The 27,861-nt window shown below is 52.1% G+C and overlaps 11 protein-coding genes across 11 annotated transcripts; 7 read left to right on the top strand and 4 right to left on the bottom strand.

Moving 5' to 3' along the window:
- Window positions 1-235: 235 nt before the first annotated feature.
- Window positions 236-1,188, bottom strand: CC77DRAFT_1018715 (hypothetical protein). Its single transcript, XM_018524678.1, has 2 exons — window positions 907-1,188; window positions 236-808 (listed from the first exon to the last, which is right to left on the bottom strand). Exons 1-2 carry the CDS (start codon window positions 919-921, stop codon window positions 449-451), a joined length of 375 nt encoding a protein of 124 aa, XP_018388148.1. The 5' UTR covers window positions 922-1,188; the 3' UTR covers window positions 236-448.
- Window positions 1,189-1,536: 348 nt separating this feature from the next.
- Window positions 1,537-3,744, bottom strand: CC77DRAFT_985286 (hypothetical protein). Its single transcript, XM_018536193.1, has 2 exons — window positions 3,136-3,744; window positions 1,537-2,958 (listed from the first exon to the last, which is right to left on the bottom strand). The coding sequence occupies exons 1-2, from the start codon at window positions 3,522-3,524 to the stop codon at window positions 1,743-1,745; spliced, it is 1,605 nt and encodes a 534-aa protein (XP_018388147.1). The 5' UTR covers window positions 3,525-3,744; the 3' UTR covers window positions 1,537-1,742.
- Window positions 3,745-4,131: 387 nt separating this feature from the next.
- CC77DRAFT_931041 (hypothetical protein) lies at window positions 4,132-5,473 on the bottom strand (the record flags this gene model as incomplete). The annotated part of the gene is made up of 4 exons (XM_018534194.1): window positions 4,132-4,508; window positions 4,557-4,757; window positions 4,811-4,970; window positions 5,042-5,473. 4 exons carry the CDS (start codon window positions 5,471-5,473, stop codon window positions 4,132-4,134), a joined length of 1,170 nt encoding a protein of 389 aa, XP_018388146.1.
- Window positions 5,474-6,752: 1,279 nt separating this feature from the next.
- CC77DRAFT_744939 (FAD-binding domain-containing protein) lies at window positions 6,753-9,086 on the top strand. The gene is made up of 3 exons (XM_018533038.1): window positions 6,753-7,220; window positions 7,277-7,663; window positions 7,734-9,086. Exons 1-3 carry the CDS (start codon window positions 7,032-7,034, stop codon window positions 8,766-8,768), a joined length of 1,611 nt encoding a protein of 536 aa, XP_018388145.1. The 5' UTR covers window positions 6,753-7,031; the 3' UTR covers window positions 8,769-9,086.
- Window positions 9,087-9,186: 100 nt separating this feature from the next.
- Window positions 9,187-10,239, top strand: CC77DRAFT_1059602 (hypothetical protein; the record flags this gene model as incomplete). Its single annotated transcript, XM_018528256.1, has 5 exons — window positions 9,187-9,272; window positions 9,504-9,560; window positions 9,613-9,712; window positions 9,761-10,139; window positions 10,190-10,239. The coding sequence occupies 5 exons, from the start codon at window positions 9,187-9,189 to the stop codon at window positions 10,237-10,239; spliced, it is 672 nt and encodes a 223-aa protein (XP_018388144.1).
- A 713-nt stretch (window positions 10,240-10,952) lies between these two features.
- On the top strand, window positions 10,953-13,052 carry CC77DRAFT_1093189 (Protoporphyrinogen oxidase). The gene is made up of 3 exons (XM_018529669.1): window positions 10,953-11,459; window positions 11,511-12,197; window positions 12,248-13,052. Exons 1-3 carry the CDS (start codon window positions 11,058-11,060, stop codon window positions 12,965-12,967), a joined length of 1,809 nt encoding a protein of 602 aa, XP_018388143.1. The 5' UTR covers window positions 10,953-11,057; the 3' UTR covers window positions 12,968-13,052.
- Window positions 13,053-13,242: 190 nt separating this feature from the next.
- Window positions 13,243-15,650, top strand: CC77DRAFT_744947 (HET-domain-containing protein). The gene has a single exon (XM_018533039.1). The coding sequence runs from the start codon at window positions 13,518-13,520 to the stop codon at window positions 15,495-15,497; it is 1,980 nt and encodes a 659-aa protein (XP_018388142.1). The 5' UTR covers window positions 13,243-13,517; the 3' UTR covers window positions 15,498-15,650.
- A 651-nt stretch (window positions 15,651-16,301) lies between these two features.
- CC77DRAFT_1087231 (hypothetical protein) lies at window positions 16,302-16,770 on the top strand (the record flags this gene model as incomplete). The annotated part of the gene is made up of 2 exons (XM_018529450.1): window positions 16,302-16,373; window positions 16,420-16,770. The coding sequence occupies 2 exons, from the start codon at window positions 16,302-16,304 to the stop codon at window positions 16,768-16,770; spliced, it is 423 nt and encodes a 140-aa protein (XP_018388141.1).
- A 4,314-nt stretch (window positions 16,771-21,084) lies between these two features.
- On the top strand, window positions 21,085-22,557 carry CC77DRAFT_907439 (Pkinase-domain-containing protein; the record flags this gene model as incomplete). The annotated part of the gene is made up of 1 exon (XM_018533624.1): window positions 21,085-22,557. A coding segment is annotated over one exon (1,473 nt), but the record flags the coding sequence as incomplete, so codon positions are not given.
- A 2,124-nt stretch (window positions 22,558-24,681) lies between these two features.
- Window positions 24,682-26,901, bottom strand: CC77DRAFT_1018706 (hypothetical protein). Its single transcript, XM_018524677.1, has one exon. The coding sequence runs from the start codon at window positions 26,543-26,545 to the stop codon at window positions 24,803-24,805; it is 1,743 nt and encodes a 580-aa protein (XP_018388139.1). The 5' UTR covers window positions 26,546-26,901; the 3' UTR covers window positions 24,682-24,802.
- Window positions 26,902-27,088: 187 nt separating this feature from the next.
- CC77DRAFT_931232 (hypothetical protein) lies at window positions 27,089-27,811 on the top strand (the record flags this gene model as incomplete). Its single annotated transcript, XM_018534201.1, has 2 exons — window positions 27,089-27,158; window positions 27,189-27,811. The coding sequence occupies 2 exons, from the start codon at window positions 27,089-27,091 to the stop codon at window positions 27,809-27,811; spliced, it is 693 nt and encodes a 230-aa protein (XP_018388138.1).
- Window positions 27,812-27,861: the final 50 nt, after the last annotated feature.

Raw genomic sequence — 27,861 nt, 5'->3', positions numbered from 1 at the left:
TGCGCATTGCTGTGAATGATTGCACTGCGAATTGTGACGGTGTAGCAGGGCAAACGCCTAGCTTCGAGCTGCTGCTTTTCGGGTCGTGGCAAATGGTCTTCGATCGCAGGTCTCTGGATTGTCAGCCAACAAGTTCTGGAAAAGGTCAATGCGGCAGAGATTGTGAAAATGAAATCGTCGAATTAGGTAAGTTGGTAGCTGGCAGTACTCTTTAATATGCCCTCGGATCGATAACCAGTCATATCCATAGAGACCCCAATTGAAATAGAACAAAAGAAAGCCCATCGGTCTATAGTCTGTACGCCGAATCCTCTTCCCGTCACTCCATGTTCGCATGGTATACGGATTTACCGTGGTCGAAAAGCCAGATTGCCCCATGTAACATGCCGCCTCTTGCGCATTCCATTTCTATCAATCCCTCCAACACTGTTTGTCCACAGCGACCTGTCTAGAACAAGCAGTCCAAGCAACAACAGCACGCCAGACCAGCGCACAATCCAGCGAACAAGCCTCCGCCGCCGCCATCGGCCCTCCTGTCATCTTGGTAGTAGCCGCCTGGGGGTGGCGGTCCCTGCTGGTATTGCATCTGCTGGCCTCCGTATCCGTATTGTCCTTGAGGAGGACCGTATTGGCCCTGTGGCGGTCCGTACTGGCCTTGGGGCGGGCCTTGTTGGTAGGGGTTCGGGCTGCCGCCGTAGTAGTCTGGCGCGCCGCCGCCCTGGTTGTAATATGAGGGCTGCATGCCACCGGGGGCTGGGCCGGCATCTTGGTGGGTTGGCGGAGGGTAGGCGGGTGGTGCGCCTTGGTCCTAAGGAATCATTAGTACTGTAATGGGTTTGCGACAGTAAAGAGATGGGTTGATGTCGCGCAATGCGACAAGAGGTGCTGACAGTTGTGGAAACGTACATATGGTTTAGACATGGTGGCGATTTGTGTAGGTCACAAAGAGTGTGGTGTAAGAAAGATGGGTTCCTCGGAGGACAAAAAGACTGTCACGTCGTATTGCTGGGCGGCGAAGCTGGGCAATCTCTCCTCAGCTGTCGATCGAACTTTGTTGGGCGTTTGCTTCCGAAGTAGATGGCGATCCTCCGAGAAGAAAGGTGAAGAAGGAAAGAACGAACGGAGTGTGTATAGAAAGCAGAGTATGAACAGGTAGAAGGAAGGAGCGACAGATGGTCAGAGTATAGGTAGAATGCGGAGTTGATCACACACCAGATGTCGCGGCGTACGAAAGAGGGTGGCTGAGCAGGCGTGGCGGATCGGCTATGCCTCATTCGTCATAGTTTCTTCCCATAGTCACCCGCGAGCGCGCATCGCTATACTTCCAAGACTCGTATTACCGTGTTATCCGGCACCATGCATATACTCTGCATCGTGGCTGGATTTGTTCTTGCTCTTAGTTGAAGCATGTGCTCCTAGGTCCTCGCCATGTACTTAAGACATACACGGTCTTTTTCTCCATTATCACATGAACGTAAAATAGTGGGTAATCTCCAGGGTACATGTTAGAAAGTCTCGGATGTCACGCATGAGGACGCGAATTTGTAAGAAGAAGAGCGCAGCCCCAGAGGGCCGCCAGAAACCAGTAGTTCTCTCCTCCAAGTCGGGGCAATGCCACCAACCCTAACGCCAGACTTAATGTACAATGCTCTACATTCCCAGCCAACGGCACCTTCCATCCGCGTCTCAATGGTATCATATCCACCGCCCTTGTCCCATTTCAGCCGTTCCAACAAGTCCTTCTATGACTGCACATCCACACTCTCGTTCGCCGGGGCCTGTTGCATCTCCTGGTCCTTGTTAGGGATGATAAGCTCCTCTTTTTGCTCATCGTCAACAAATTTCCTCTCGCTAACATGTTCACCCTCTTTAGGAGCAACCCAGACATTAGTTGTGTTCTTCTTTTGACCGGGCTCGTGCTTATACAAGCAGCGGGGGTTCAAACACGGGTTGAACTTGCACATGATGGCACTGTGGCCAAATTTGCAACCCTCCACTGTGCAGTCGGCGCCGTTGTGGCATGGCTTCGCAGTAGGGTGCTTGTAAGGGCAGGATGAGGGATCGCGGCAGTTGGGCCAGAACGCACACTCCTGCTCTGACTGGAACTTTTGACGCTGTGCGGGCGATGGGTGCTTGCCAACACACTTCTTGTTCTTACACGCCGCTCCAAAATCACACGTATCGTTCATGTCGACAGGTGTGCCAGGTGTCGCGGCGGGCGACTGGTGGACAAAGTGGCAGTCGGGGTTGCTGCATCGCAGGTTGAACTTGCACATGGTGGAAGAGGGATCTGGGCGCCCAGAAGGCATTTCGACGTCCATACCGCTGCCGTTCTCTCCAGCTGGGCCATCGGCCATAGTCTCGTCCTCGCCCTCCTTCTTCTGGAAAGTTTTGGCGTTCGGGTTCATGCCTCTGCCGCCCTGGTGTGACCGATCTATGCGTTGGTGTAATGGCTTCTTAGGTCCATTGCGGTTGTTGTGGAAGTTGGGGTTGACGAAGCCAGCTGGCTGGCCGCCGGAGAAGATCTGTTGCATCATCTGCGCCTGTTGCTCGTACATCTGCATGAGCGCCATTTGCTGTTGCGGGTTCAGGCCAATGCCTGGCATGTTGTTCTGACCGCCCATTCCCGGCATGGGCATTCCTGGCATACCGCCCATTCCCATACCATTCATACCAGCGTTGGTTTGCCCCATGTTCATGTTGGCATTGCCCATACCACGACCGTTGGCCATGGCTTCCATTCCGCGACCAATGTTCTGGCCTCGTGGGCCTTTCGGTGGATCACGGGCGTGTGCGTTCACTCTTCCAACGCCGCCGCCGGCGCCACGTACGCGATGTAATACTGAGTCGTTGTTGCGGTCCATGTTCTTGTTAAGCTGGTTAAGCATCCGACCGCCGCGCGCTGGACGTGCTGCTTGGGCGCCGCTACCGTTACGCATAGCCTTGGGACCTGTAGGACTGTTCACGGTTAGAATTTGTTCATTGTAGCACGCAAAGGATTGTAAGCGCAGAAGAGCCATCGCATGCTTTGCGTTCGCCTCGGATCGGCGTTCGCGCGCTTGCGTGGTCTCCTTCGAGCGATTTCTCGCACAAGTGGCTGCGCCAAAGCGGCGGGGAATTGGGGTGGTATCATACATATTGCCTTGACCTTCTGACGCGCCTTCCATGTCTGTATCTTGCGCTGCTGCCATGTTGTCGTTTGATGAGCCGTCCATCTGGTTTTCGATTGACTGCGAGACTTGTGCATTGCCGCCGCTCGACTGCTTCAGGTGCTCGATTTGCTCGAATAACCACTGCGCAAACTGCTGTGTCTCTGTGTTCTCCGGACCCAGGTCGAGCAAATCATTTGAGAGTTCTGATGCGACCTGCGCTTCGTTCTTGTCGTTGGCCAGCATAAGGAGAATGTACTCGAAAAGCGTCGTGTCTTCGCCGCCAGTCGTCCATCCAAACTCAGCGAGCTTCGGCTGGACTACCTGTTGCAGCTGCATCGCCAGAGGCGAGTCGCTCGAAAAATCCACAGCCATAGTGAGGGCGGACGTTGATGGGAGAGCTGTCGCGTGGATTCGAGATTGAGCGGTGGGTGCGAAACTAAGGGAGCGACGAGGAACGCGACTTCCGTAACGTATGACGTAAGGCTATCGCGAGTGCGTGTTCAGACGGTCGTAACAGGTGTTTCGTCAGTCGTGAAAGTGGTTGCGCGTTAGATGCAGCGGGTTGGGGCGTGGGTGGGTGTGGAGAAGGAAGTACGCAGTAATTGTCTGGGAGCGCCTGCTCAAGTTCTGCGTAATCAAGCTCGGCACTTGCCGCACCCACTAGCGCCCGTCTCATCCACAGCAGTATGCTTTCGCCACCCGGATTATATATCACAAAACAAGCTCTACATGAGTACAGTATATCGGTCTAGAAGATGCTATAACCTAGGTGGCGCTTCTGGCTCACTCACAAATGCGACAATTCTTCATCATGTATTGTGATGTCTTAAGCCAACAACTGCCGTCTCCTACTGTTCGACGTCTCATAGTTAGTCGCACACGGCATAGACTCTTGCTGTCATCCATTCAAGTTTGTTCAGCAAGATTGCAAGACGAAGTATAGTTCCGTAACAGCGTTCATACATTCAACTATATAAGATCACACCTGCGACTGCTCAAGCTTTAGGCGCGCTTCTTCCATGCGTTGGTCCTCTTTCATACGTAGCCTATACTGCTCTCGTATCTCGTCTGTGATAAGAATACCAGCGCCTTCTGTGCGACGTGGTGGGAGCTCTTCTTCACTCTCGTGCCCAGTTCTCGATATGCTAATGTTGCCCGAGTTCTTCTCACTGCTCTTCTCCCGGTTTTTAGAGCTGAGTATGTTTCTCAAGCCGTGACTTCTTGGCGCACCTTCGCCAGACCGGTTGGGTGACTGTCGAATGTACCCTTGGGTATCATAGGAGACGGTATCTGATGGCCGTGTACGGCGTTTGGGTACGACGGATGCAAGTACTGGACAGCAGCCGATGATGACAGCTGGTAAAGTGTCAGTTTGATAAGCAAGAGTAAGTCTGGCGACTTTACCTGTTGAACATTCGATGATAGTCCACATAGTCAGCCATTTCGGGTCTGGCGATCGAGGCTTTCCGTCCTGACCAACCTGCACGATGCGTATAGTCGAAAAAAGTATGCATACAAGACCGGAGGCGAACAGTAACCCGCAACCAATCTTCTTGGGCTTCTCCATTTGCAGATTCCAAATGAGCCGGATTGGGAGAAACATGACTGCAAATTCCGTTATTACAAGAAACCAGCATTTCGACGTCAACTGAGCATACCCATCATGTTCGTTACAGTGTCTACTGCGTACGCGTAGTAGAGATTTGCTGTTTGTCGGCGAGTTTCTTCGGGCGACGAGCACACAGCGCCCTTGTCGAAGAACGCTTTGGTGTCGTTACATGCTAGCCCAGGGCCTGTGATGATACAGGTAGACCATGTCTATACCAAATCAGTCAAGGTTTTTCGGGGGCTATGCGTGTAAAGACCCAACGGAATGAACCCTTACATACCACGACGCAGAAGATCAGTGTACCCCACCAGATGTATAGATACTTCTTGGGCATTCCAGAAAGCAGCTTTTTGTACAACGCCAACAGTGAGAACTTGACGAACCAGAGACATGTCCAGTACTCGATTCCGCTCTGCCACATGACTCTCGATGCGAGAATGACGTCTTTCATCATAGTAGGCCATGGCACAATGCGACCGAGTTGTAATTCCTGGATTTTGAAGAAGATAGGCGTGATGACGATGTAGAGGATAGTGAAAGCCAAGTAGGCCGCGAAAGCAATGTAGAGCAAGATGTCCTGCGCTTCGATGGGTTTGCGCCGCCACGCTTGCACACCAATCCGTGCAACAAAGACTGTCGATGTCATGGCCAGCATAGCGTAGTCTATCCGGAGCAGATCATGCTGCGAGATCCAGTCGGCGCCTGTCGACATCGCGAACGAAGACTGCAGGTTTTCAGGGATTCTGTTAGATTCGAGTAGACAAGGACAAACCCCAACAGGGCATATTTCTCGGGACGGATGTTGTGTCGCAACAGGACTGCGCTGTAGCTATCAAGATGGAAAAATTCTGGATTCCTTGGTCTTCGAAGCCCGACACTCTGGATTAAACACTTCGGAACTGGAACTTGCTAGATTTCCGGGTTAAGGTGCGTGTAGGGGTGTGGAAGCCTATGAGACGCATAGGTATATTGGATTACATGGGGTCCAACGCGTGTCTGAGTAAGGGGATACACAGATAGCGACCTCGATTTACCCAGTACACGGTTCCTGGTTCCTGGAATCTGGTATTCCGATCGTCTGCTTTCTCGCGACGTTGCACACTCTCGGTGAGAAACTCTCAGGGAGTCGGGATGGCCTTATCGAAGTGTTCATGAGTATCCTGTAGCGGACAAAGGCCAGTAAGCCCCCAAGAACGCCTCCTGGCTAAATAAACCTTAACAGCCTAGCTTGGGGGCGAACTTCTCCGCTCACGCTTTTCGAGGTGGTGACATGCGTATCGGCGCTATAGGGTCGGGAGCTGCACGGTGCCTGATATTTTAGCTAAAATGAACGTAGCGGCTGACATGCTTTTTCTGTCAATATCCTTTCTCCTTTCCAAGACGTGTTGTAAAGGCCATAACCCCAGGCTATCGCCTTGCAGCGCGGGTGTGGAGCAAACTTCGTCTAGGCCTCGGCGAGGTAAGCCACAGCGAGCCTAGCATATCGCCCATAGGTAGGCCTAACGGACTCTACTGCGTTGTAGACCTAAACGGTCAGGACTTCGATAAGTTTGTCCACGGCAACAGGTATACTCTCGAGGAATTGCACGTAGTGGTATGCCGGATAAATAGATTCAGCCATCGCTCGTATACATAGATGCAGGTGGCGGGTGCGAAAAAGGTGTCTTGCGGTTGGCGGATAGTAGTGTACAGCTGGCGTGGTGGCGTTCATGCGGCATTGGCAAAGACGCAGGAGCGGCACGGCTGGCTCTTCCCTTGTCCACTCTGAACACCCACCCTCGGACTCTCACCTGGCATGGAATTCTTTTGCATCACAACACGCGCTTAGGTGTGGAGTAGTGAACAGCTGCATGATTGAGGCACAGTAATCCAAGTCATTGGAAGCGACGCGTCTATCCGCAGAGCCATGTGTACATAAGCAAGACGTCTTTTCAGCTCCCACCGATGTTGGACCATCTTGAAATTGCCATGCAGCCACATCAGGTCCCGGATGTCACTACCATGCTAAACTTTTGCCACGGCTCGACTCGCGACAAGAGACTAGCTTATACCCCACAAACTTTGGCCTTTGCTAACCACTAAGAATGCGACCAAGTTGCCTTCTCCGTCCGCTAAGGTCTACACCTATAGGCCCCGTCGGACGAGTATGGACAGCACGCCCCTAGGGGCACAACCTACATTAATTGCAGTGGCTCCCTGCACCTCAGTCACTGGCCCACACACTCGGTACCAGCTTTCTCCATCATCCGGCATATTCCGTTGACGCGCAAATGGGGATCACGAAGCTTATGTTCGCTGCTTCGATAAGCGCCTTCGCGGCTGGTGTGCTTGGAAGCACATTCGAGCCTGTCGACTTCAATGTAACGGAAGCGCTACTCGCCAACGGTCTCGATGTAACTGCTATTCCTGGCCTGGCAGGTCTGGCGGAAAGATCTTCGTCTGGGGCTTGCTCCACAGCTGTAAGTCTACACGATCGTCGCGATTGACCTGGGGTCATTGCTAACCCTGGATCTAGTGCGCAGCTCTTCGATTTACGTTCGGCAACGGGACTGTGCTGTCAGAAGGAAGTGCAGCGTACGACAACTTCACCGGCGACTATTGGGCAGCTCAGCAAGCCGCTGTAGACCCATTTTGCGTGTTCAAGCCCAGCAATGCCAAACAAGTCTCAACTGTTGTGCTCTTGTCTCGATTTACGCAGTGTCCCTTCGCTGTGAAAGGAGGCGGACATGCTGCATTCGCAGGAGGATCCAGCATCGAGGGAGGCATTACTATCGCCCTGGAAAAGCTCAACGAGAGGAGCCTATCGTCAGACAAGAAGATCGCTTCCGTCGGTCCAGGTAACCGGTGGGCCGATGTGTATCCTTGGATAGAGCAGTACGGACTTGAAGTCATTGGCGGCCGAGTACGTTACCTTCCCTACTTGTTCCTATGCCCCAGTTTTCACGTCGAGCGGCTTTTCTAACCACATGCAGATCTCTTCGGTTGGTGTTTCTGGATTGACTCTTGGAGGAGGTATCTCCCACTACGCGAATGCTTACGGATGGGCTTGCGACAACATCGACTCATTCGAGGTTGTGACAGCCTCGGGCATCATCGTGAATGCGAGTGCCGCCAAATACTCCGATCTTTATTGGGCTCTTCGTGGAGGTGGCAACAATTTTGGCATTGTCACCAAGTTCAACATGAGGACCTTCGTCCAAGGTGAAATGTGGGGCGGGCAACGTGCTCACACTGAGGATCAATGGGACAAAGTCTATGCGGCCTACTACAACTATGCCGTCAACGCAGAGAAGGATTTGAAGCAAGCTCAGATCGTGTCATTCGCACTCCAGGCCGGCATGAAAATTGCGGCCGAAGATCTTGAGTACTCCGACCCTACGCCATGGCCTCCTGTATTCGACGAATGGAAAGCCATTCCAGCCATCATCGACCAAACTGCTATTGCAAACATGTCGACTTTGGCCAACCAGCTTGGTGCGGGAGCTCCGGATGGCGTCCAAGAGACATATTGGGACCGCACCTTCAAGGTAGACAAAGACATCTTCAAGGCCTTCATCGACATCTTCTTCGATATGCTGCCCGCAATCCAAGACGCTGCTGGAATCCTACCTGTCCTGTCTTTTCAAGCAATCACTGTCCCTGCAATGCAACATATGCAACAGAATGGCGGAAATGCACTTGGACTTGATCCCAATGATGGTCCCATCTTCATCTGTAACCTCGCCATTCTCTGGACGGATGTCGCGGACAACTCCCGTATCATGTCTTTCAGCAACAGCCTGTATGAGCGACTTGTCGAGGAGGCGGCAAAGAAGGATCTGAACTCCGACTTCATTTACATGAACTACGCATCACCGTACCAAGATGTAGTCGCTAGCTATGGGGCTGCCAACAAGCAGGAGCTGAAGAGCATCTCTGGCGTTTACGACCCTACTGGCGTCTTCCAAAAACTTCAGCCCGGCTACTTCAAGCTTGAGGGAGCACCGTACGGAGCGTTTCCAGCGTAATTTATATAGTAGTATGGTTCCGTGAAATATAAAATTGATCATGGCGGACAACTAGCTATCCTTTCACGTGCCTGTCTCGTGGGCCCTTTCCCGATCGGTCGGACTGAAGTGCCCTTGCCATAGGTTTCCGAGAGGAGCATTCAAACAAACAACCCTTTTGGCAACAGGTACACCATGAGGATCAGTGTTTCCTTGTCTAGCACTGATCGCAAGGATCTCCCAGGTGTCGGTGAACGCTGACGTCCGAGGGAGCGTGCCAAGGCGCTAGTCCAAGCGTTTGCTGAGCTGCCTCCAGTACTTTCTTGTCCGCTTGCGACCTTCTATCATCAACCACATCCGTCACCGTCACCCCCAACTTGTCTCGACCGCAAGTTTCGTATCACTTTACATACCCGATTCACGTAACTAGAAGACAAACATGTCTCGCGGCGGCGGCACCACGCTCTACGTCACCGGCTTCGGCCACGGCACACGCGCTCGCGACCTTGCCTACGAGTTCGAACGGTATGTCTTCCAACGCCTCGCCCCAGCCCGATCGCACGCGCATCGTCGTCCTCCATCCTAAACCCCGATCCCGCATACTCTCTCTGCCCCTTCCTCGCCATGGCGGTCACACAAGACGTTGCGCGACGCTACTTCCTCCTTTGCTGCCACACCCGTGCGCGTCGATGACGACCTGCACCTTCCTACATTGCACACACGCTCCTTCGAGACAACGATCTGACAATTCTAAAGCTACGGCCGCCTCGTCCGATGTGACATCCCAGCCCCCCGTTCAGCTTCTTCTAGACTGTGAGTTGGCCCTCCCCAGCAGCAAGAGACCCAGGCTCTAACAGGCCAGCAGCTTCGCCTTCGTCGAATACGAGTCTCGTCGTGACGCCGATGACGCGTATCACGAGATGCACAACAAGCGCATCGGTCGCGATGACTTGTTGAAGATTGAGGTATGTCAGAATAACAATAATGACGTGGGTCTGTCTAACAAGCTATAGTGGGCCCGTACGCCTCCTTCGGCATCATGGCGATTCGACTCTGGCCGTGACCGTCCCCGTGGTGAGCGCTCTGAGCGTGGCGGTGACCGCGGCGACCGCTCCGACCGTGGTGATCGTGCAGACCGAGGTGTTCGCTCTCCTCGCCGTCGTAGCACCTCTCCTCGTCGCGAGCGTGGAGCTTCTCCCCGAAAGGATGACCGTCGCGAGCGCGACTATGACCGCCGTGACCGTGATAGGTCAAGGAGCCCTGTTGACGGCGACCGCGAGATGAAGGATGTCCGCGATCGTGAGGATGACCGTGGCGACCGTGACCGTGTCGATCGCGATGATAGGCGCGAGCGTGACCGCGAGGCTGAACCGGCTGGTGAGCCCCGCAAGAGTAAGTCAACCGAACCCTCTTATAACGAATCGCTCTGATTAGCCATCTAGTTGACTCCCCTCCTCCTCCTGCTCACGAAGACCTGGACGTGGCTGAGTAGAACTGAGCTGCGTTGCGTCTAGCAGGCAGCATCTGGACTATTGTCACTGTCTGCACAAGGCTAGTATTGACACGAGTGCTCAAATTGATTCAAGCACGGTGTTTTGTTGATGGGAAAATGGTTTTTGGGATTTGTTATTTTCACAAGTGGAGGCTAGATTTACTTCTATGTCCTGCCACGACATTAATGCATTCAGCAGTCGAAAAGCTCGATTCGGATCTTCTTTGGCGAACGGTTACGGCGATTACCATTCGATTCGGACTTCTCGCCTTGTTTCGGTCGATCGGTCGATATCGATGCGGTTCGAGTTCCTTGCCTCCTGTACACTATTCGGTCGGTCCGTAGCACCTCGAACTCTTTCAACCTCACTTTCCCCCTTCGATCCCCGTTTCGATGTCACGTCCACGCTACTTCCCCGACGCCCCCATCCCGATGCGAAATATTCGATATCCAAGGTTTGTATATTGTGCGCATAGTAGATAGCCTTGTTCCTTCGTGATCGTGACCTTGTATGTATATTGTAGCCTGTGAAATACATTCCCTGAACATTGCGCGCGTCAATCACATGCGTGACTTTTCATGCACCTCTATCTGAGTTTGTCGTAATGTTTGCCCGCTACTTACAGTCAACGCTCCGTGCATGACATCGCAGGTGCATAGGGCTGAATCAATGACGGCAGTAGCCATCGATTGCGGAGAGCAAGCGGTCCAAGCTCGGACATTTTCCCGCAGGAACATCAATTGAACCCTCCGAATGTAACTTCTTGGTCGTCGTCGCAACGCCCTTCCAATAGATCTTGCGACCAATTGAACCGGCAATGCGGCTCCAGAATGTCTCGCAGAAGACGTTGAAGACCGTTGCCGCGCGCCCCGCGCTTGCATGCCACGCGCCGTCCCCATTGCATCCGCATCGGCCACAACTCGCATCATCACAACGCCTACTTCTCCGCGCCACAGCACAGTATGCCGTTCGCTACCAATCCTCGTACCCGGAGCGCATAGCTATTCTAGGTGGGGGTATAGCGGGCTTGTCAAGCGCCTACTATGTTGCTCGGGAATTCCCCAACAGTAAAGTGGTTGTGTTTGAGGCGGGGAAAGACAAAGGTGGATGGATCAAGAGTCGCAGAGTCGACGTTGTAGATTCCGAGGGGAAGAAGGGCAACGTACTATTTGAGCTGGGACCCAGGACGTTGCGAAATGCTACTGTCACTGCGGGGTTGGTATGTTTGAGCATGTCTACAGCAGTAGCTCTGCTAATAGCGTGTGTATAGATTCAAGACCTCGGTCTCGTTGACGATATCACGTTCACGAAGCGCACCGAACCTGGCGCAAAGAACCGCTTCATCTACTATCCCGACCAACTCAACCGCCTGCCCTCCGAGCGTCCCTCCCTCGCAGACTTCTTCTCGCTATGGCGGACTGGCATAATGAGTGGTGCCTTTGGTATGATCACAGAACCAATGAAGCCAAAGCGGCCAGACTCCATGTCCGATGAGACAGTTGGCTCGTTCCTCGCACGGAGGGTGGACAAGAGGGTAGCAGACAACATTGTCTCGGCGGTATTCCACGGCATCTATGCGGGAGACATCAACCAATTGAGTGCCAAGACACTGTTGAGCATGGCATGGCAGTTGGAAGGACGATACGGCAATGCCCTTGGAGGCTTCTTCCGTATGCAAAACGAAGACCCACGACCGGAGCAGGTCACCCTCGTTCACCCATACGACCGGGAAATAGCGAAGGCCATGAATGAAGAGATTGACCTGGACCTGGATTTTGCAAAGAACCTAAAAGACTCTGCTATGTTCTCATTCAGGAACGGGTTGCAACAGATGGTCAGGGCATTGCTGGATACTGTGGAAAGCAAGGGCAATGTTGAGATCCGGACAGAGGCGCCCATTCAGAGCTTCAAGCCCCTGAACGAGAATGGGAAGCTGGGCGTCGATATTGTCTCTGGGGTAAGTCCATCGTCTTGAATGGAAGCTACGCGAGTACTGACAGTATACAGAACGAAGGCTCGACATCAACAGAATCGTTCGATCTTGCCATATCCACCCTCAAGAACGATGAGATAACCCCCTACGTCACAGTCATGACGGTGAATCTCTACTACCCCAACGCGAACCTTCTCCCTGTTGAAGGTTTCGGCTACCTCATCCCACAATCCATTCCATTCGAGCAAAACCCTGAGCGCGCCCTAGGCGTAATCTTTGATTCATCTGCTGTCAAGGGTCAGGACACAGCCAACGGCACAAAACTTACAGTCATGATGGGCGGACACTGGTGGGACGGCTGGACAGAATTCCCCAGCGAGGAGGAGGGTCTGGAAATGGCAAAGAGCGTCCTGAAGAGGCACATTGGCATTACAGAAGAGCCCACTGCACACATTGCCAACCTCTCCCGCGACTGCATTCCTCAATACACACTTGGCTACGCTGACCGCATTAAAGAATTCGCGGAAGGCATGTCCAGTGAATTCAAGGGGCGGTTACGTGTTGTAGGCGCCCAATTCAATGGTGTCGGTGTAAATGATATCATCACCGCGGCGTGGCAGGTATCAAGAGGATTGAGGGGAGAGGGCTGGAAAGGAAGAAGTTGCGGATTGGATAGGGTTATGGATGAGAGGGAGTGGACGGTGGTGCCTGCTAGCGAGATGGCGTATGTGAAGAAGGAGTTTGTGAATGTTGGTGGCTCGGGCATGGATCGCAGGGGTGATGGTGGGGTGTAAAGCTATCAACTGGTGATGAGGTGTATATATGGTGGTGCTGAAGGTGGAGTGAAGAGGTAAAAGCATAGAAATGTACAACATTGACATCTTAGCCGGACCGGTCTGGTTCTCGCGCATCTCAGAAGTGATACAACTACTCCCACGTATGGTTGTCAACTGTAGTAACTGTAGTCCTAACTCAGATCAACCTCTAGCACCCGATGCGTCCAGATTGGAGAGCCTCGATTATGATTCGCGCTGTCGCGTAAAGGTTGTGACGCCTTCAGGCGACCGCTGCCCCTCCCTCCAAGACTGCGCCATGGCTTCATTGCCAACTTCAACCTGCTTACCTTCTACACATGCCTTCAGTCAAGGACTTGGCCTTTTGGTAAAACCCTGAAAATATTCTTGTCCTTATCTTTGGGCTCTTCCCTCAACTTTCAGCATCTTTTGTTATTTAGATAGGCAAGCCATTCACGACTTTCGCGTCATCAACGACACTCCACCACGAATGAGGGAAATCCACAAACCAAAGTGAAATCATATTGTCGAACCTAGCTTCATTGCCGACATGCCTTATTGCGCTCCTTGCTCAACGTTCGCCGATTTCGCAGAGCTACCACCGGTCCCTCACCCTGCACGGAAGTGGTCGTCCTTGAGTGATTTGATTGCGTCAGCACGGTCTGGCTGTGATCTCTGTACGCTGTGTTGGCAGTACGTTCACGACTTCAACTTCGAAGACGACAGTGGACCAATCTGGCTTTGTTGGGGCAAGGGTTCAAACAATGACAATGGAGCTGAGCGCTTGGAGCTTCGTCTGACGAAACTCGTGATCAATCTCGAGGTTCAGGATCGCTCACACACGATTGTGGCAGATGACGATGTGATAACACAAGCTCGACGACTTCTCGAAAAGTGCCTCTCCTCTCATGAAAAATGTAGCGAGATAGCCGTCCTGGATCCTAAAAGGAGTGGCGAGAATGACTCAGAATCTGCCGATCGTTGCCCTGAGCTGAAGTCCTTGCCACGTCGACTGTTGGACTTATCCCAGGAGTCTGATATCCTCGTCATCGACGTGGAATCGTGGATAGCTGACGGTATCTCCTCGGTAGCTGAGCTGTCACAGTACTGTACTTTGAGCTATCGATGGGGAGTTGTAACTCAAAGTTGCATCCTTAGAGCGCCTTTTTCTAGCCAGATCAGTATTGGCATGGCAGATATGCCTCAGACTTTCAAGGACGCCATCGAGATAACACGGCGACTTGGTATTCGATTCCTGTGGATAGACGCTCTGTGTATCGTTCAGCCTGAAGCTTGTGGCGATTACACAGATTGGAATGCAGAGGGCCCTCGTATGGGTTCCATATATCATAACGCTATATTCACCATCGCTGCGACCTGTGCTGATAGTGTTACGGACGGGTTTCTCTCGAAAGTAGATAGCACGAGGATACGCGCAATCCCTTGCAAAGTCACTTACCGTGCAAGTAATGGAGAGGTACAATCCAGTCTTGCGAAGACATGCGGCATGAATTATGATCATGTCATCGATGATTCGGCTCTCAACAAGCGTGGTTGGGTCACTCAAGAGCGGTTTCTTTCACGACGTGTGCTTCACTTTACGGTTCAAGGCATTATCTGGGAATGTTCCAAAACCAAGGAGCATGGTAGCAGCGCTGTATCACGGATGATCGTACTCAATATTGAGGCCCCTGATCTCTTCGATTCGGTCTTTCGTAAGAATCTGAACACGAAAGCTTGGATGAAGATCGTCAGTCGATATTCACACACTAGCTTTACTAATGCAGAGGACCGATTGATCGCTCTTTCATCACTGGCTAGGTTCTTTCATTCCAGACTTGGTCATAAAAATGCATACTGCGCGGGAATGTGGTGCAGCTCCTTGAAACAAGATCTACTCTGGCACAGAAGATACCCGCCGGATTCCGAAACAGACCAAAGATCCAACTTAGCTCCCACTTGGAGCTGGGCCTCGGTGACGGGAGCCATTGGTTATCTGGAGGAAAGCAATCGGGGAAAGCCATACCCCCAGCCTGTGGTCCCACCAGCACGAGTCTTGAGCGTACGCTCAATACCTACGCCCCGCGATAGTTTGTATGGAAACGTCCTTGTAGGGAGACTTGAGCTCGTTGCGCAAATTCTTGATGTTATGATATGGACAAAGAATGCAAAATCTCGCCAGCTCAAAGAAGATGTTCAAAACAAGCGCGTATCAATTTTGCGTTCAGTCTATTGGGATGAGTTACAAGAAGACTCTACAGAGGAGGAGCAGTACCAAATCATCCCTTTTCGTTATTTCCAACGTTTCAAAAATCCGTTATCCCACACCTCTCACCCCGCGATCATTGTTAAAAAGCTGCCCTCGACAATTGCCGCAGCCACAAAACACGATCCTATTCGTACGTACCGCAGGATTGGCCTGTTGGAGGATGTTCATAGTGAATCGGTGGTGACGCAAGGTGATTCTGAAAAGGCAAGGTACAACTACGGCCAGGCTGTGCAAGACGTGGAGACCTTATTTCTAGTGTGATTTTAGAACAGCATATGAGCATTATGGATAGAAAGCCCCATGTTCTGGCTGCTCGTGGTGACGGACCGTTCTACAAAACAAGGCATGGTTTATAGTGTGCCTATGAGCATGCACAAGATCAGCTTGCGCCGCGCTCATAGTGGTTTAGGAGAGCTATGCACATATCCAATTCACAGACCGGGATCGGACCTGTACGATATGCACAGTATATCGAGGACAGAAACCGCAAGTCATGGCTGCGTTCTAATATATACCTGGTATTGAGCAATGCTGTCGATGGGTCTCATGCGAGAGACCTACTATATGCTCACTGTTCAGACCACAGTTCGAGAGCAGTGGTCAAAGCCTTGAACTGCTGTTTGCAACGAGAATTGCTACCTGTTTGTAATAAATTCAGATCAATCACCGATGAAATAACAATTGACTCATGAATCTGGTCGACTCCAGGCAATGGCAGCGTGACCACTCAAACAATCCTGCTGACTGGCACTTAGCAAACGAATATCCGCTCATCAAGGCCCTTATGACGCGGCAGTCTCCCCTTCACTATACGATAGTGAGAGAGAATGTGTCACCTAGGATTCGAAGACGATTTGACTATACTCCTTGGAATCCGACCTTATCACACTTAGTCACTTCGAATATAGATCCATTTTCAGAATATATATCCCTTGTTTACCATACTGTCACTTCTTCTCTCCAGTACGCCTTAATCTTCTCTTCAGACTTTGGATTGCTGAGTACAACACATTTTACCACTACTTGATCAACCCTCTTCAACCATATACTGGAAAAGATACCAATATGTCCGACCACCAAAGTGATAACAACATCCCTTCCTCTTCATCAGCCCCTACTAACAGTGGATTATCTAATGTAAGTCTCCCTTGAACCGTATTTGCCCATCATTAACCTCCTCAAGTCTCCTCGGGGACAAATCTTCCCGAGTCCAGGCCTCTATGGGAACCTGTTAACACATGAGGTACCCAAAGAGGAGTCTATCGACAAGCTAGTGTCTCGTATCATGGCCCCACCTCGCGACCTGTACAGTGCCGACGGCAAGACAGTCACGCTGACTAAAACCTGGGTGGTTGGTCTTATCGGCAAAGACCGCTTCGAAGACTCGGGCCCACTTCTTTACCACGTCCTTTGTCATGGTGACGAGCTTCGCGACCATGGTCTCGAATACGGCTTGTCCGAAAAGGTCTTGAGCTGGTTGATCAGCACCGAGGACACTGTGGAGTTGCCCATTGGTCATTTCAGTTACGTCTAAGAGGGTACTGGGAGAGCAAGTCTTCTCCGAGAGATCATGTCGGACGGTAGATTGTGACGATAAACACCTAGTAGTGTTCACACGTTCACGACTTGTGGCTCTTGGCAGTTTAGAGACAGTAAGAATGTGACATGGCTGGCTAGACCATCGGATGTTCTTGCGATAGATGAGATGGCTAGAGAGTATATGAGCGTCAAGGCCTTTGACTCGGAAGTCTTCGTAGCATGAATTGGATAACTACGATACCACTACGTCCGCGTGGCAACATAGGACATAATGAACCACACGTGAAGCTGATTTGTAACCTCATTATCAGTCGTGGAGATCTGAGGAGAGCACATGGTACTCTTCGACCATGCCTGCTCAGGGGTAAGTACTTCGTGCACCCTTTGCAGCACTTTTAAATACCTAGTCACTTGCGCTTGGCCTGCATACAACCAACAAGGCAGAGACGCGATCAGATCTCCAGTACGCATGCCGTTCCCAAAGAAGTTCACTCTTCTTGTCTTGCTGAACGCAATAGGTCCTAGGGGTTTCCGGTGCGTTTTACATTGATCTAGTAATAAAGTTCAAGCTAATGTATGCATTAAAAAGATGTCACTTGTACAGTGAACCACATCTTATACCCAATCAGACTGAGCAACAGCACATCAAGTTCAACGCGGAGTTGTATAAATACAATGCGTCGGACTATTGAATAATCTCCTTGCTTCACCGGTCCCGGAAGTGATTGATTTCTTTTTCCAAGTGATTGGTCTACGGATGTTACCGTCCAAATGAGGCCAAGACGTTACTGTAACTCTGACTTCCGGCGGAGAGGGCAGATCATGCACAAGAAGAGTCCGTCTGTCGCACACGTTGCTCCGCCAAGGGTGATCATCCATCTTGGCGCGCCATTTCCGCGATCTTGTGGAACTCGAAACGACTACCATGGGAGGTCAGGAGGTATCCAGGGTGTTGCCCTATAGGAGCTTGCCCAGTCGTGACGAAACCTTGATCCTAACAAGCACATAGTCTTGTTAGCGGAAGCTTCACTGCGTCTTAGCGCGGTGTCAACAGATTTGGTGCCTGAGAGACGGTCTAAAACGTGTTCCTGGATTCAGTGTTAGTCCATATTGCATGCCTGCTCCGTAGAAACAGTGGAACTCTTGTGGGCCGAAACGTCACTATGTACGCGAGATGTGTAGAACGTCTGAAAGCGGTGTCAACAGCGCCCACCGCTGGTTTGGTTAGTCTTGTGTCTGTTGCGCTGTGCTGCCTGCCAAGGGACAGATGCTTTGTCCGTTGTCGTTGATGATGTGTTGTGACAGTAACGGGAAGGAAGCTGATCCCGACGCACATGTGGTCAATCTGGTCTAGATTGGCTGTTCGGACTATGAGCGGCAGATGAACAAGTGCCAAGCGCGGAACGCAGTTCCTCCAGGGTGCCAAGAAGTGTTCAATAAAAGCAAGTCGTCGAGATTATTGCCAAGGTTGGTGATCCACGGCGTGGAGGTAGTGGAACGAAGACGTGTCTTTAGGAATAGTTTTTGTGAAACAATTATCCATGCACAATGCAGTCCATCTTACATATTCACGAGGTCGGACCGACGGTGTTTGAGTTGCTGTCGCATATTGCAAGCAGGCCGGGTCGAATACTGAGAGATGGTCGTGACTTCCTTCCGAATGCGCGTACCCCACAAAACGCACGAGCCGCGTGCAGATGGAGAAATAGCGCAATCTCCGCTGCGAAACGTGTTGAACGTTCTGCGGGTGGAAGAAGAAACAACGACTACTGCAGGTGCAAGTGGGTGACAGTGGAGAAACTACGGGATAGGAAACCAGTCGCTTGACTACAAGTCTAGCAGGACTCACCGCCATAGTTACGCGACGACGTCAGAGTGTGTATGTATTGGCCAGGCTGCATCTGTCAGCTATGCGATGGAATGAGGCGGAGTATGCCTGTTGCGTGGGAGCAGCAGGCTAATTACTCCAATGGCCGACGTTGACGCAAATCTCTTGCAAAGCAAAACCGAGTTGGCTCGCCCGACGTTTGGAGTGTCGTTGACCTATTCGTGGAACGCGATCAGGGTGCACATGGTCGCGATCGGGAGCCGTCTCAGCAGGCGTCCCTGTCAAGAGCACTGCAGATGCTGGCAGGTTGCATGAGGTGACACGAACCCCGCAATCCCATTTGATAGCACTGGAGACAGATGCTCAGTGACTACGGGACAGAGTCTGCAAGCAATCAATGGGCCTCGAAACCTCGGTGTCGTACTATATAGCGTGTGTCGGCGAAGAGGGAGCTGGTCCAGCTGGTCATTGCGAGATGCAATAACCATGGCGGGGAAATGGCGTCGCAACGGCTGGTGACCCCCACGATATTCGCCTGTCGCGTTCGGCGGCAAAGGCCGCCTAAGCTTTGGATTGACGGCGCCCTGAGCTGGGATGCGAGGGCATCACGGCGAACCATCGTCAGTTGATGTCTAGAGCTGCACAAGCAGCACATCCGCAAGGAGAGCGAATGTCGGCACGGCGGACACGGAGGCGTCCGCCTACGACCAGACGGTGTACAGAGGACGGCAGGCTGTCTTTGAAGCACATTGATGATGACTGCAGCAGCTCAGACCACATCCAAAGGCGGGTGCGGCATTTTTTCCACTGTCCAGGCAAGGCCAGCATGATGCCCATTGCCCTCTCCAGGGCTCTGTCTCTCGTCTGGCAGGCGGAGGGGCGATAGGAAGCGCTGCTGAATCAAGGGGGGCCGCCGTCACGCGATGGCGTATCGGAGTGGTTCAGTTAGTAAACGCCTGGTGGCTGGTTGCAAGACGTAGTTGCATTGTGTCGGAAGCGCGGGTTCGTGCTAGACGTGAGCCTCGTTTGGGCTTTTGTGGAGATGAAAGGGAAGGCCGTAAGTAGACAAGCCGGGCGGTCAAGCTTTGCAGTCTACGATCATCGACGCACATCATCCATCATACGGCGCTGGTGTGTGGTCGCAAGGTCCGGGTCCTGGGGCAGAGCGCACGGTGTAAGAGCATTACTGGGCGGCCTTTGCAAGACGTGCATCCGGCCTGCAGGTGGCCTCTGGCGCTGTGGGGGTTGCGCAGGGGACTTGGGCCGGGGTGTTTTTGGCGTGAATTAAAGAGAGTTTAGTCCCTCTCTGCGACTTCTGGAGCCCACATATCATTGCGCGAGGCCCCGGGCGCCGTCTGCTCATACTTTCTGGGACCATTGCCGTCTCTGTCTGGCCTGATTGCTATTCCAAGGTTAAGTGCGCGAGCAAGGCGGAGAGAGGGACGTCATCTTCCCTGTCGCTTGCCTGCCTGCATCTGGACCCTTCGACATTCACCCCTCGGCCGCTGCAAACCTCAATCGCGTGTCGTCGGTACCACATTCCGACGCAACATAATTCTTCTTCCCCAGTCACCCATAGCACTTTGTGTATATGGCTCTGTCACAATTGCAACATTTCTACCACACCCCGCTCCTGCTGCCCACCCTACACCTGCATTCGTGCAGTACGCTCGAAGGCTCGTATAACCGTCCGAGCCCTCTCCAGCGTGCGTAGCGACAAATCCCAGCACCCCGTCGTATCCCCGTATCCGCAACATTCACCCTCGACAACGCTCGGTCCCTTGCCGACCAATCGGAGAACAGCAGTCACCCTTCACCATGCCGATGGTCGCTGAACAGCCACGGCAACTGTCGATTTCCTTCGATGAGCAAACACTCTCCGACCGACTTCGCTACCGCGACTCACGCCCGCTCGACCACCGCTTTGCTATTGAAGAGGAGGACGAGAGTACCGGCACCGCAAGCGAGCCCGCAGAGCCTCTCACGCCCACCAGCCATACCAGCGAGGGCTCACCCTTCTCGCATCCCTTCCGTGACGATGATGGGTCTGTAGACGACGTGTTCGCGACCCCACGCCCTACCACGGACGACATGGAGAACAAGTCACATTCCCAAGAAGCGCCCCAAAATGCCCAAAGCCCACCAAGCATTCAGGCGCCTCAACAGGTCGAGCGACAGTCACCACCAGAGAAGCGTGGCCTCGGAAAACTGGGTTCTCTAATCCGCGGCAAACTGCACAGAGGACATTCAAGCAGAGATGGAGGTAACCAATCCGAGACTCCTAACTTTTCGACGCCCAACAGGTCTCCCAAAACAAAGGCAGAGACCAACACATACATTGTCAAGACTGGTGTAGATGGACCAGCTGAGATAGCAACACCAGCGGTCGATATCCCCAAGCAAAGTAGGAGATTGAGTTCCTTCTCACTCACACGACGCTCGGATAAATCTTCCCGTGCAAATTCCCCGCCCTTGTCTGGCTCGCCTATGAGCAGACCATCGATGGACAAGCGACCAGGACTTGGCGAAAAACCTGCATCCTCTACCGGCCTGGCAAGCATGAGCAGACCTCGACCTGGTGTCACCTGGGCAGGCAGTGGAAATGCGAATTCTACTACCAGGAAGTCGGGTTTCTCACGGAGACGGTCAGCAAGTACGGAACAAGTGCCACGTATTGATGAGAACGCAGAAAAGCCCACCGCTGGTATGCTAACTACTTTCTCCAAGCCGGCCGTCCAAGGTGTGGGCATGAAGGCACGGCGGCTTAGCATAAATCTCCCAGATGACTTCATAATAGACTGGTGCGAGCTGGATAAGGAGTTCAAAAGTTCGAGTTTGATGCCTGGAAAGAGGGGGAAAATTCTAGGCAAAGGTGCAACGTCTGAAGTTCGGATCATGGCAAGAAGAGGTGGCATAACCAGGGAAGAGGATTTAGTAGCTGTAAAGGAGTTCAGAGAACGCGACAAGGACGAAACCGAGGAAGACTACGTCTTGAAGATCAAGTCCGAATACAGCATTGCGAAGAGTCTGCACCATCCGAATATTGTCGAAACCGTACGGTTATGCACGAATCGCGGCCGCTGGAATCACGTAATGGAGTTTTGTACATATGGAGAGATCTACTCGCTAGTAGAACGGAAGCTTTTCGCGGGTGGTGCGGAAGGGTTTTATAGTCGGGACGATCGGTTGTGCTTTTTCAAGCAATTACTGCGGGGCGTCGACTACTTGCACAGCCACGGCATAGCTCACCGAGACATCAAGCTAGAGAATCTGCTTCTTAGCAAGGAAGGCCATCTTAAGATCTCGGATTTTGGCGTGGCAGAAGTTTTTAGCGGTGAGCATCCTGGGCTTCGCGCGTCTGGTGGTGAATGCGGGAAGAACATGGGCGAAATCCGATTATCTGCGCCTGGCATCTGCGGCAGTCTGCCCTACATCGCTCCAGAAGTACTCGAGAAAGACCACAGCTATGACCCGCGTCCATTAGATATATGGTCAACAGCCATTGTCTACCTCACCATGACCTTTGGGGGATGCCCATGGCAGGCTGCGAAGCCTGAGTTCGAGTACTATGCAAGATTCAAGAAGGGCTGGGATTCATGGCTGGAGCGTCACCCAGATGGTGATATCTTCGATGGTATCGACGGCCACCCAAAGTGCGGCAAGCTTTTCAGCCTCATCGAGCCCCCATCTATCAAACGACTGATGTTGAAGATGCTGCACCCGAATCCCTCTAAACGCATCACGATTAAGGAAGTACTCAAAACTACCTGCATTAAGAACATTGGCTGCTGCTGTCCGGAAACATACGATGACCCCAAGATCACGTTTGACGCTTCCAAGGCATCGAGTGCTAGGACCGCTGCTCCGAAAAAGTACCTTCACCACCACATTCCACCCAAGCCGGAGAATAAGGTTGGAAAGGCGTTCACTCATCGGTTTGACATGGGCGAACGATAACAACAACTGCATTTTTTGATGACTACTGTTTCACGATCACTGCATTACGGCGCTTGGATGTTGAGCATAGCGGGTCAAAAGGCGGATCTTGTGTCGTTTACAGTCTCGGTGCTGCACTGTATTCTTGTCTCACTAGCATGTCAGTTCTTGCAGTATTCATCGAATGCTCATTTCAAACGATCGACATATCGCATTATCTTCATCTCTCGTCCAACCTTCCATTCCCATTTCTCCCGAGCATCTTTCCCTATCAAACACACGTTGCGCGCACGATCAACATCATTGGCAGCCCTGCAGAAAGCGCAAAACGGCGATTGCCCTAGTAGCACACACCGACGCTCCACTGCCTCCACTGACTTTCGGAGCAATTATGATTGCGCAACTTGCAGCTAGCGATAGCTTGTGCTGATCTTCCGCTCTTTATCGCTAAACCCTATCTTCTGACACATCTGTAGCTTTCGTCATAACGCATAGCGGCCGCACCGACCCTCCTCACATTTCGCTGTTATGGGGCATTGGATCCCGACCTTGCATCGCTGCGATGGGAATCAGGACGGTTGGTTTGCTAATGGCCCGTCCGTCCGACGTGGCGCCGAGATACTTGGGTCTCTGGAACGCTGGTCGATTGCCTTGGCGAGGGAGGAAAATGAGTCGCGCGCGGAACAAGACAATGCTGCGATCGTAGACCTGAGAGTGGGTGGCGTATAACGGGTACAACGCCCGCTATGTTGCGCATGCCTAAGGTTGCGTGTGCGAATACGGAATCTGCATGTCATCAAAACGTGGGGAATGATCAGAGCATGGAGTAAGTCGACAAGACGCGAATCCGACCCAAGGAAATGACCATCTCGACGAAAACACGTGGGGAAGATAATACGCTGACAGTGCGCGATTGAGTTTTGATGGAACGAAGCATTGGCGCAGCACGTTAGCGGGCGGCGCTGGGCGATTTCCCAAACATGCTTCTCGAATGCGGGGCACAAGTCAAGGCCGTCGTCCACATCCTCGCTCACAGTATGCCAAACTTCCGCCGAGCTTCAATCAAGCGTTTGAGCCGAAGTAACACAGAAACCGCGTCATGTCACCATCGGCGCGTTGGTCGGAGCAGAGAATCGGCGATACGTCCGAAGCTGACTACGTCTCAACTATTCGGCCTTCCGACTTCTTACGCGAGTGGGCGGGGTAACGCGTTGCTGCAGTGGTGTGTCGCGTGCAGCTCAGCTTGGATATCACACGACTATGAACAGCATGGCAAGCAGACGGGAGGCGGCGCGGCCGAGCTCTCTGTCCCGTGCTTGTTGCGGCTGAAAAGAAGGTTGTGGTTGTAGGCATCAATGACGCATATTTGGCTGTCCACACCCCCACGAGATGGGTTCTTCGAATGAACCTCAATAACTCTTCCACACATGAAGCCCTTCGAACAAAGTTGTTAATTAAAGCACATGAGGACCAAAGATACCTGTACTCTCAACAAGTCCGCATGCACATCTGGATGGCAGCACACGAGGACGAAGATCACGTTGGCAAAAGACCAATACATAATCCACATACTCTTTCCTACCCAACACCTCCATCCACTCCTATACGCTCACCCCCCAACTCCGCATTAATAATTCCGAACAACGTTTTCTTTCACCCATGCAGATCTGCCTGAAGTCATGCAATGCACAGCGCATCCCTGCCGCATCACCTTGCAGAGTGCGGTGTGATGGACTTTTTCTTCCTTACATCGCACGGCACGTGTCCACCTTGACGCCCGATACTATGCAACCATTATGGCATTAAGGTTTACGCCCAGTGCGCCTTATCTCACATAAGGTGTCTCGAAGCGAATGCTTAGCATAAGAGTGATAGGTTGGGGTGAAACGCGTGATACGTGGAGTTGCACGAGATGCGTGGGGTGTGACTAGCGGTGGAGAGTAACAGTAGGTGTGGTCGGGTATACGGCACATGCTGCGGTGTGCGTCATAGGAGATGAAATGGAAGGTCGTTGTTAACAAACTTGAGAAGAGAAAAGCTTCTTGCTACATGCGTGTATTGCGTATACATATGTAATGTTTTCCATGTAGTAATATGCGTGAAAATGCAAGATACGATAAATCACTTTCAACGCGTCTTCTGAATTATCAATAGTTGAATATCAGCTATCGTCGCTAGTATATATTCCACGTCGTGTACAACAGTCTTTCTCTTCCACTCTATCATCACGCAGCTCTACCCACTACGGCTGCGTACTTCCCACTCACCACATCTCCCACACGCCCTCTGGTAACACCGACCTCATAATCTTCCAATGACTAACCGCACCATCTTCATGGAACTTCTCCAACTCGCCAACATCCGCGTTACCCATAACCCTACCTCCATCTTCCTTGCTGACGAAATCGTACTTGACCTCCAACTTCCTCTGCGGCTGAAGGAAATTTGTGCGTGCAATACTACCTAGGAAGTCCTTTGGAACCGCATCACGGAACTTAACAGCCGCTTTGCCTAGCCCATGATCGTTCTTGACGCAGAAAATGACCATGTTGATGAAATCAGCTTCACCCTCTTTGTGTTCCTCTGGTGCGGGAGAATCGCGGAAGAGGCGGCAGGCAGGGAAGATGGCGTGAATGGTGTTTAGTACTAGTCTGGTCGAACCCAGTGTAAGGTCACCAGCGTAGTTGATCGCTACAACACCCTCTGGTGTCAACAAGTCGTAGAGGCCTTGCATGAACTCTGTGGTGAAGAGATAGACAGGTTCTGCGCCGCCGGTGAAGACGTCGTGAATGATGTAGTCGAAGCTGCCTGGTGTTGATACGGATTTGCGCGCGACGTAGGCGGTTGCGTCGTCGATTACGGCGGTGTGATCGGGGCTCAGATCAAAGTATTTCGTGGCGTAGTGGTGGACTACAGGGTCAAGTTCGACAATTGTAGTGTTGATGCCGTGCTTGATCATGGCGTTAGGTGCCGTGCCGATACCAAGACCAATTACCAGAGCGGACTTCTTGCTATCATCGATAGTAGGTAGAGTGTCTACTGGCGGTTCGATGAGACGGACAGCTTCGAGAAGGACAAAGACCGCGAATATGGATTCCCGTTGCCGTTGACCCTTAGCATAAGCTTGCGGTGTGACTTGCCACTCGCCACCAAGGAGAGAGTGGTCACATCGAAGGAGACGGAAAGCATTGTCGGCGTGGTTCTCGAGGACGGATACATATCCCGTAACAGATTCCTGACGAGCGAGAAGCGTGTAGTTTTGTGTAGCTTGCAACGTGGAGTTTGCTAATTGGAGACCATGAGCTGAAGGGTGATGCGGGTTTGTCCAGAGCGTGTGCAGAATTGCTGGGAAGGCGAAGAGGATGACACGCGATGGGCTAAAGAAGGCAGATGCTGACGCAAGCAGCATCTGCATACCCACGCGTGTAAAGTAAACGGATGTTCCGATGAAGCTTGGGATGAGAGCGCTGCTGATCTTGGCCACGGTCGACACGGTAAAGTAGGATGCCGTAGGGACAATGACCTCCTTGATAGGCGAGGGGTTGATACCAGTGATGTCGATGCATTCCAGGAGATCGGCCGCAGCGAACACTGAGAGGAATAGCAGGGGAAAGTATGTCAGGGACTCGATGAGTAGAGGTCCATATTCGATACCGATCTTTCCGCTGTATGGAAACAGTAGAAACTGAATGACGGGGGTCCAGTACGCAACTACAGCGATGTACTGTGCGACATTTGCAGATACGTAGCTCTTCAAAGCGCGTCGCGTGATAAGAGCTCCAACAGCAGTGAGGGTCATCGTGCGTTGGTGATGTAGGGATGCAGGAATTGATCCATAGACCGGTGATAGATTGAGCTGCGAAACTGGTGATGCGAAACCTGCAACCAGGAGGAGTGCTGCCGCTCTACCAACATTCAAGAGGATAGTTGATGCTGAAGCATTTTGCGCCTGTGGTTCCACCTCTTTTACTGCCTTCGGCTTCTTCTGGGTCTTTTTTGGTGACATGCTGTGAAATTCCTGTTCTATCTCTTTCTATAAATCAAATGCGATATCTCTTGATCCAGTTGAGGTGGTAACTTTTGCGATAAAAAAAGAACGACAGTATATTTTCAATGTCGAAAAGACCAGATATTGCGAAAATGCTCCAAGCGACCTAAGGTCTTCGCCCACTCTACACGGACCGTATATCCGTGATAGTGGTATTCGGCCTGCGAACGACGAGATGGATCAACGCAACGCAAAAGAAGGATATAAGGCAGGAAAAGGAAAAGAAGGGACGTTGAGATTAAAAAGCCAGAAGGCCAGCTGTTCCTGGCTGAATTGTTTGATGCACGGGTGAAACTGGCGATCATTAAGGTGGAGTTCGTTTCGACTGGGCGCGTTTCGCACTAAAGTGTGGCGCCTAATACCGCGTGTGGCGTCATTACCAAGCATTGCGAGATTGAGGATGCGCGCCGTGATCGATTGCTCCTCACACCTCAACTGCAGTGGGAGGACCTTTGAAGTCTCACTCCCTTTAGCATGCCATACATGACGGGATCACCCACGATGGCGTCTCTCGCCCTACGACCAGCGAACGCGTCGGAAGAAGCCAAGAACCCCGCCGACGTTCACGACAGTACCAACGGTGATGCACCGGCACCTGTAGATGAAGATGTAGCCATGGACGACGACATAGACGAATCGCTGCTCCGCGACCAACTACGCCAACAACAAGACGAACGCGCCCAACGACTCCAAGCAAAGAACAGGCGCAAGCGCTACCTCGAGGTACACCCCGAATACTTCTCCGACTCGTCGCTCGAACTCGCCGACCCGCTTCTCTACGACCGTCTTATACGTCGCTTCCAAACCGCATCCGAACGTGAAACTGAAGGGCGCAAGAAGGGCTTCTCTGGTCAAATGGCCACGGATCTGTGGCGCGCCGAAGCAAAGAAGGATGCGCTTTCACAGCCAGACCCAAACAGTCTCTTCACATACAACCGAGGACCACAGGGCCAGATAGTGGAGGAGGACAAGGACGATGTGCAAATGACAAAGGAAGAAGGGAGGGCGTGGTGGGTGGACGAAATGACACAGCGTTTCCTGAGAGGTGGGGACGAGGATTTTGAGTATGAGAAATTGGTGGACAAGAACCCCAAATACGATGATCCTGAGCAGGAGAGAGACTTGGAGGATGCATATTTCGACAGCATGGAGAGCGACTTTGACTCGGATGGGGAGGGCAAGGAGAAGGTGCTCACGGGTGAAACAGGCATACAAGACTACTGAGCATAATCGAGTGATGATCAGACAGTTAAAGAGAAGTCGAGGCGAGGAGA

Source organism: Alternaria alternata (genome assembly GCF_001642055.1).
Source record: "Alternaria alternata strain SRC1lrK2f unplaced genomic scaffold CC77scaffold_6, whole genome shotgun sequence".
In the NCBI taxonomy this organism is placed as follows: Eukaryota; Fungi; Ascomycota; class Dothideomycetes; order Pleosporales; family Pleosporaceae; genus Alternaria; species Alternaria alternata.
This window is presented reverse-complemented; position numbering and strand designations above follow the sequence as displayed.

Bases quoted from the DNA above. Each gene is read 5' to 3' on its own strand.
- CC77DRAFT_744947 (XM_018533039.1), top strand. From the start codon at position 13,518: ATGCCTTATTGCGCTCCTTGCTCAACGTTCGCCGATTTCGCAGAGCTA.
- CC77DRAFT_744939 (XM_018533038.1), top strand. From the start codon at position 7,032: ATGGGGATCACGAAGCTTATGTTCGCTGCTTCGATAAGCGCCTTCGCG. The intron at 7,221-7,276 runs GTAAGTCTACAC...CCCTGGATCTAG, and splicing joins CTGGGGCTTGCTCCACAGCT to TGCGCAGCTCTTCGATTTAC. The intron at 7,664-7,733 runs GTACGTTACCTT...AACCACATGCAG, and splicing joins TTGAAGTCATTGGCGGCCGA to ATCTCTTCGGTTGGTGTTTC.
- CC77DRAFT_1018706 (XM_018524677.1), bottom strand. From the start codon at position 26,545: ATGTCACCAAAAAAGACCCAGAAGAAGCCGAAGGCAGTAAAAGAGGTG.
- CC77DRAFT_985286 (XM_018536193.1), bottom strand. From the start codon at position 3,524: ATGGCTGTGGATTTTTCGAGCGACTCGCCTCTGGCGATGCAGCTGCAA. The intron at 2,959-3,135 runs GTATGATACCAC...AACCGTGAACAG, and splicing joins TCAGAAGGTCAAGGCAATAT to TCCTACAGGTCCCAAGGCTA.
- CC77DRAFT_1093189 (XM_018529669.1), top strand. From the start codon at position 11,058: ATGCGGCTCCAGAATGTCTCGCAGAAGACGTTGAAGACCGTTGCCGCG. The intron at 11,460-11,510 runs GTATGTTTGAGC...GCGTGTGTATAG, and splicing joins CTACTGTCACTGCGGGGTTG to ATTCAAGACCTCGGTCTCGT. The intron at 12,198-12,247 runs GTAAGTCCATCG...GACAGTATACAG, and splicing joins GCGTCGATATTGTCTCTGGG to AACGAAGGCTCGACATCAAC.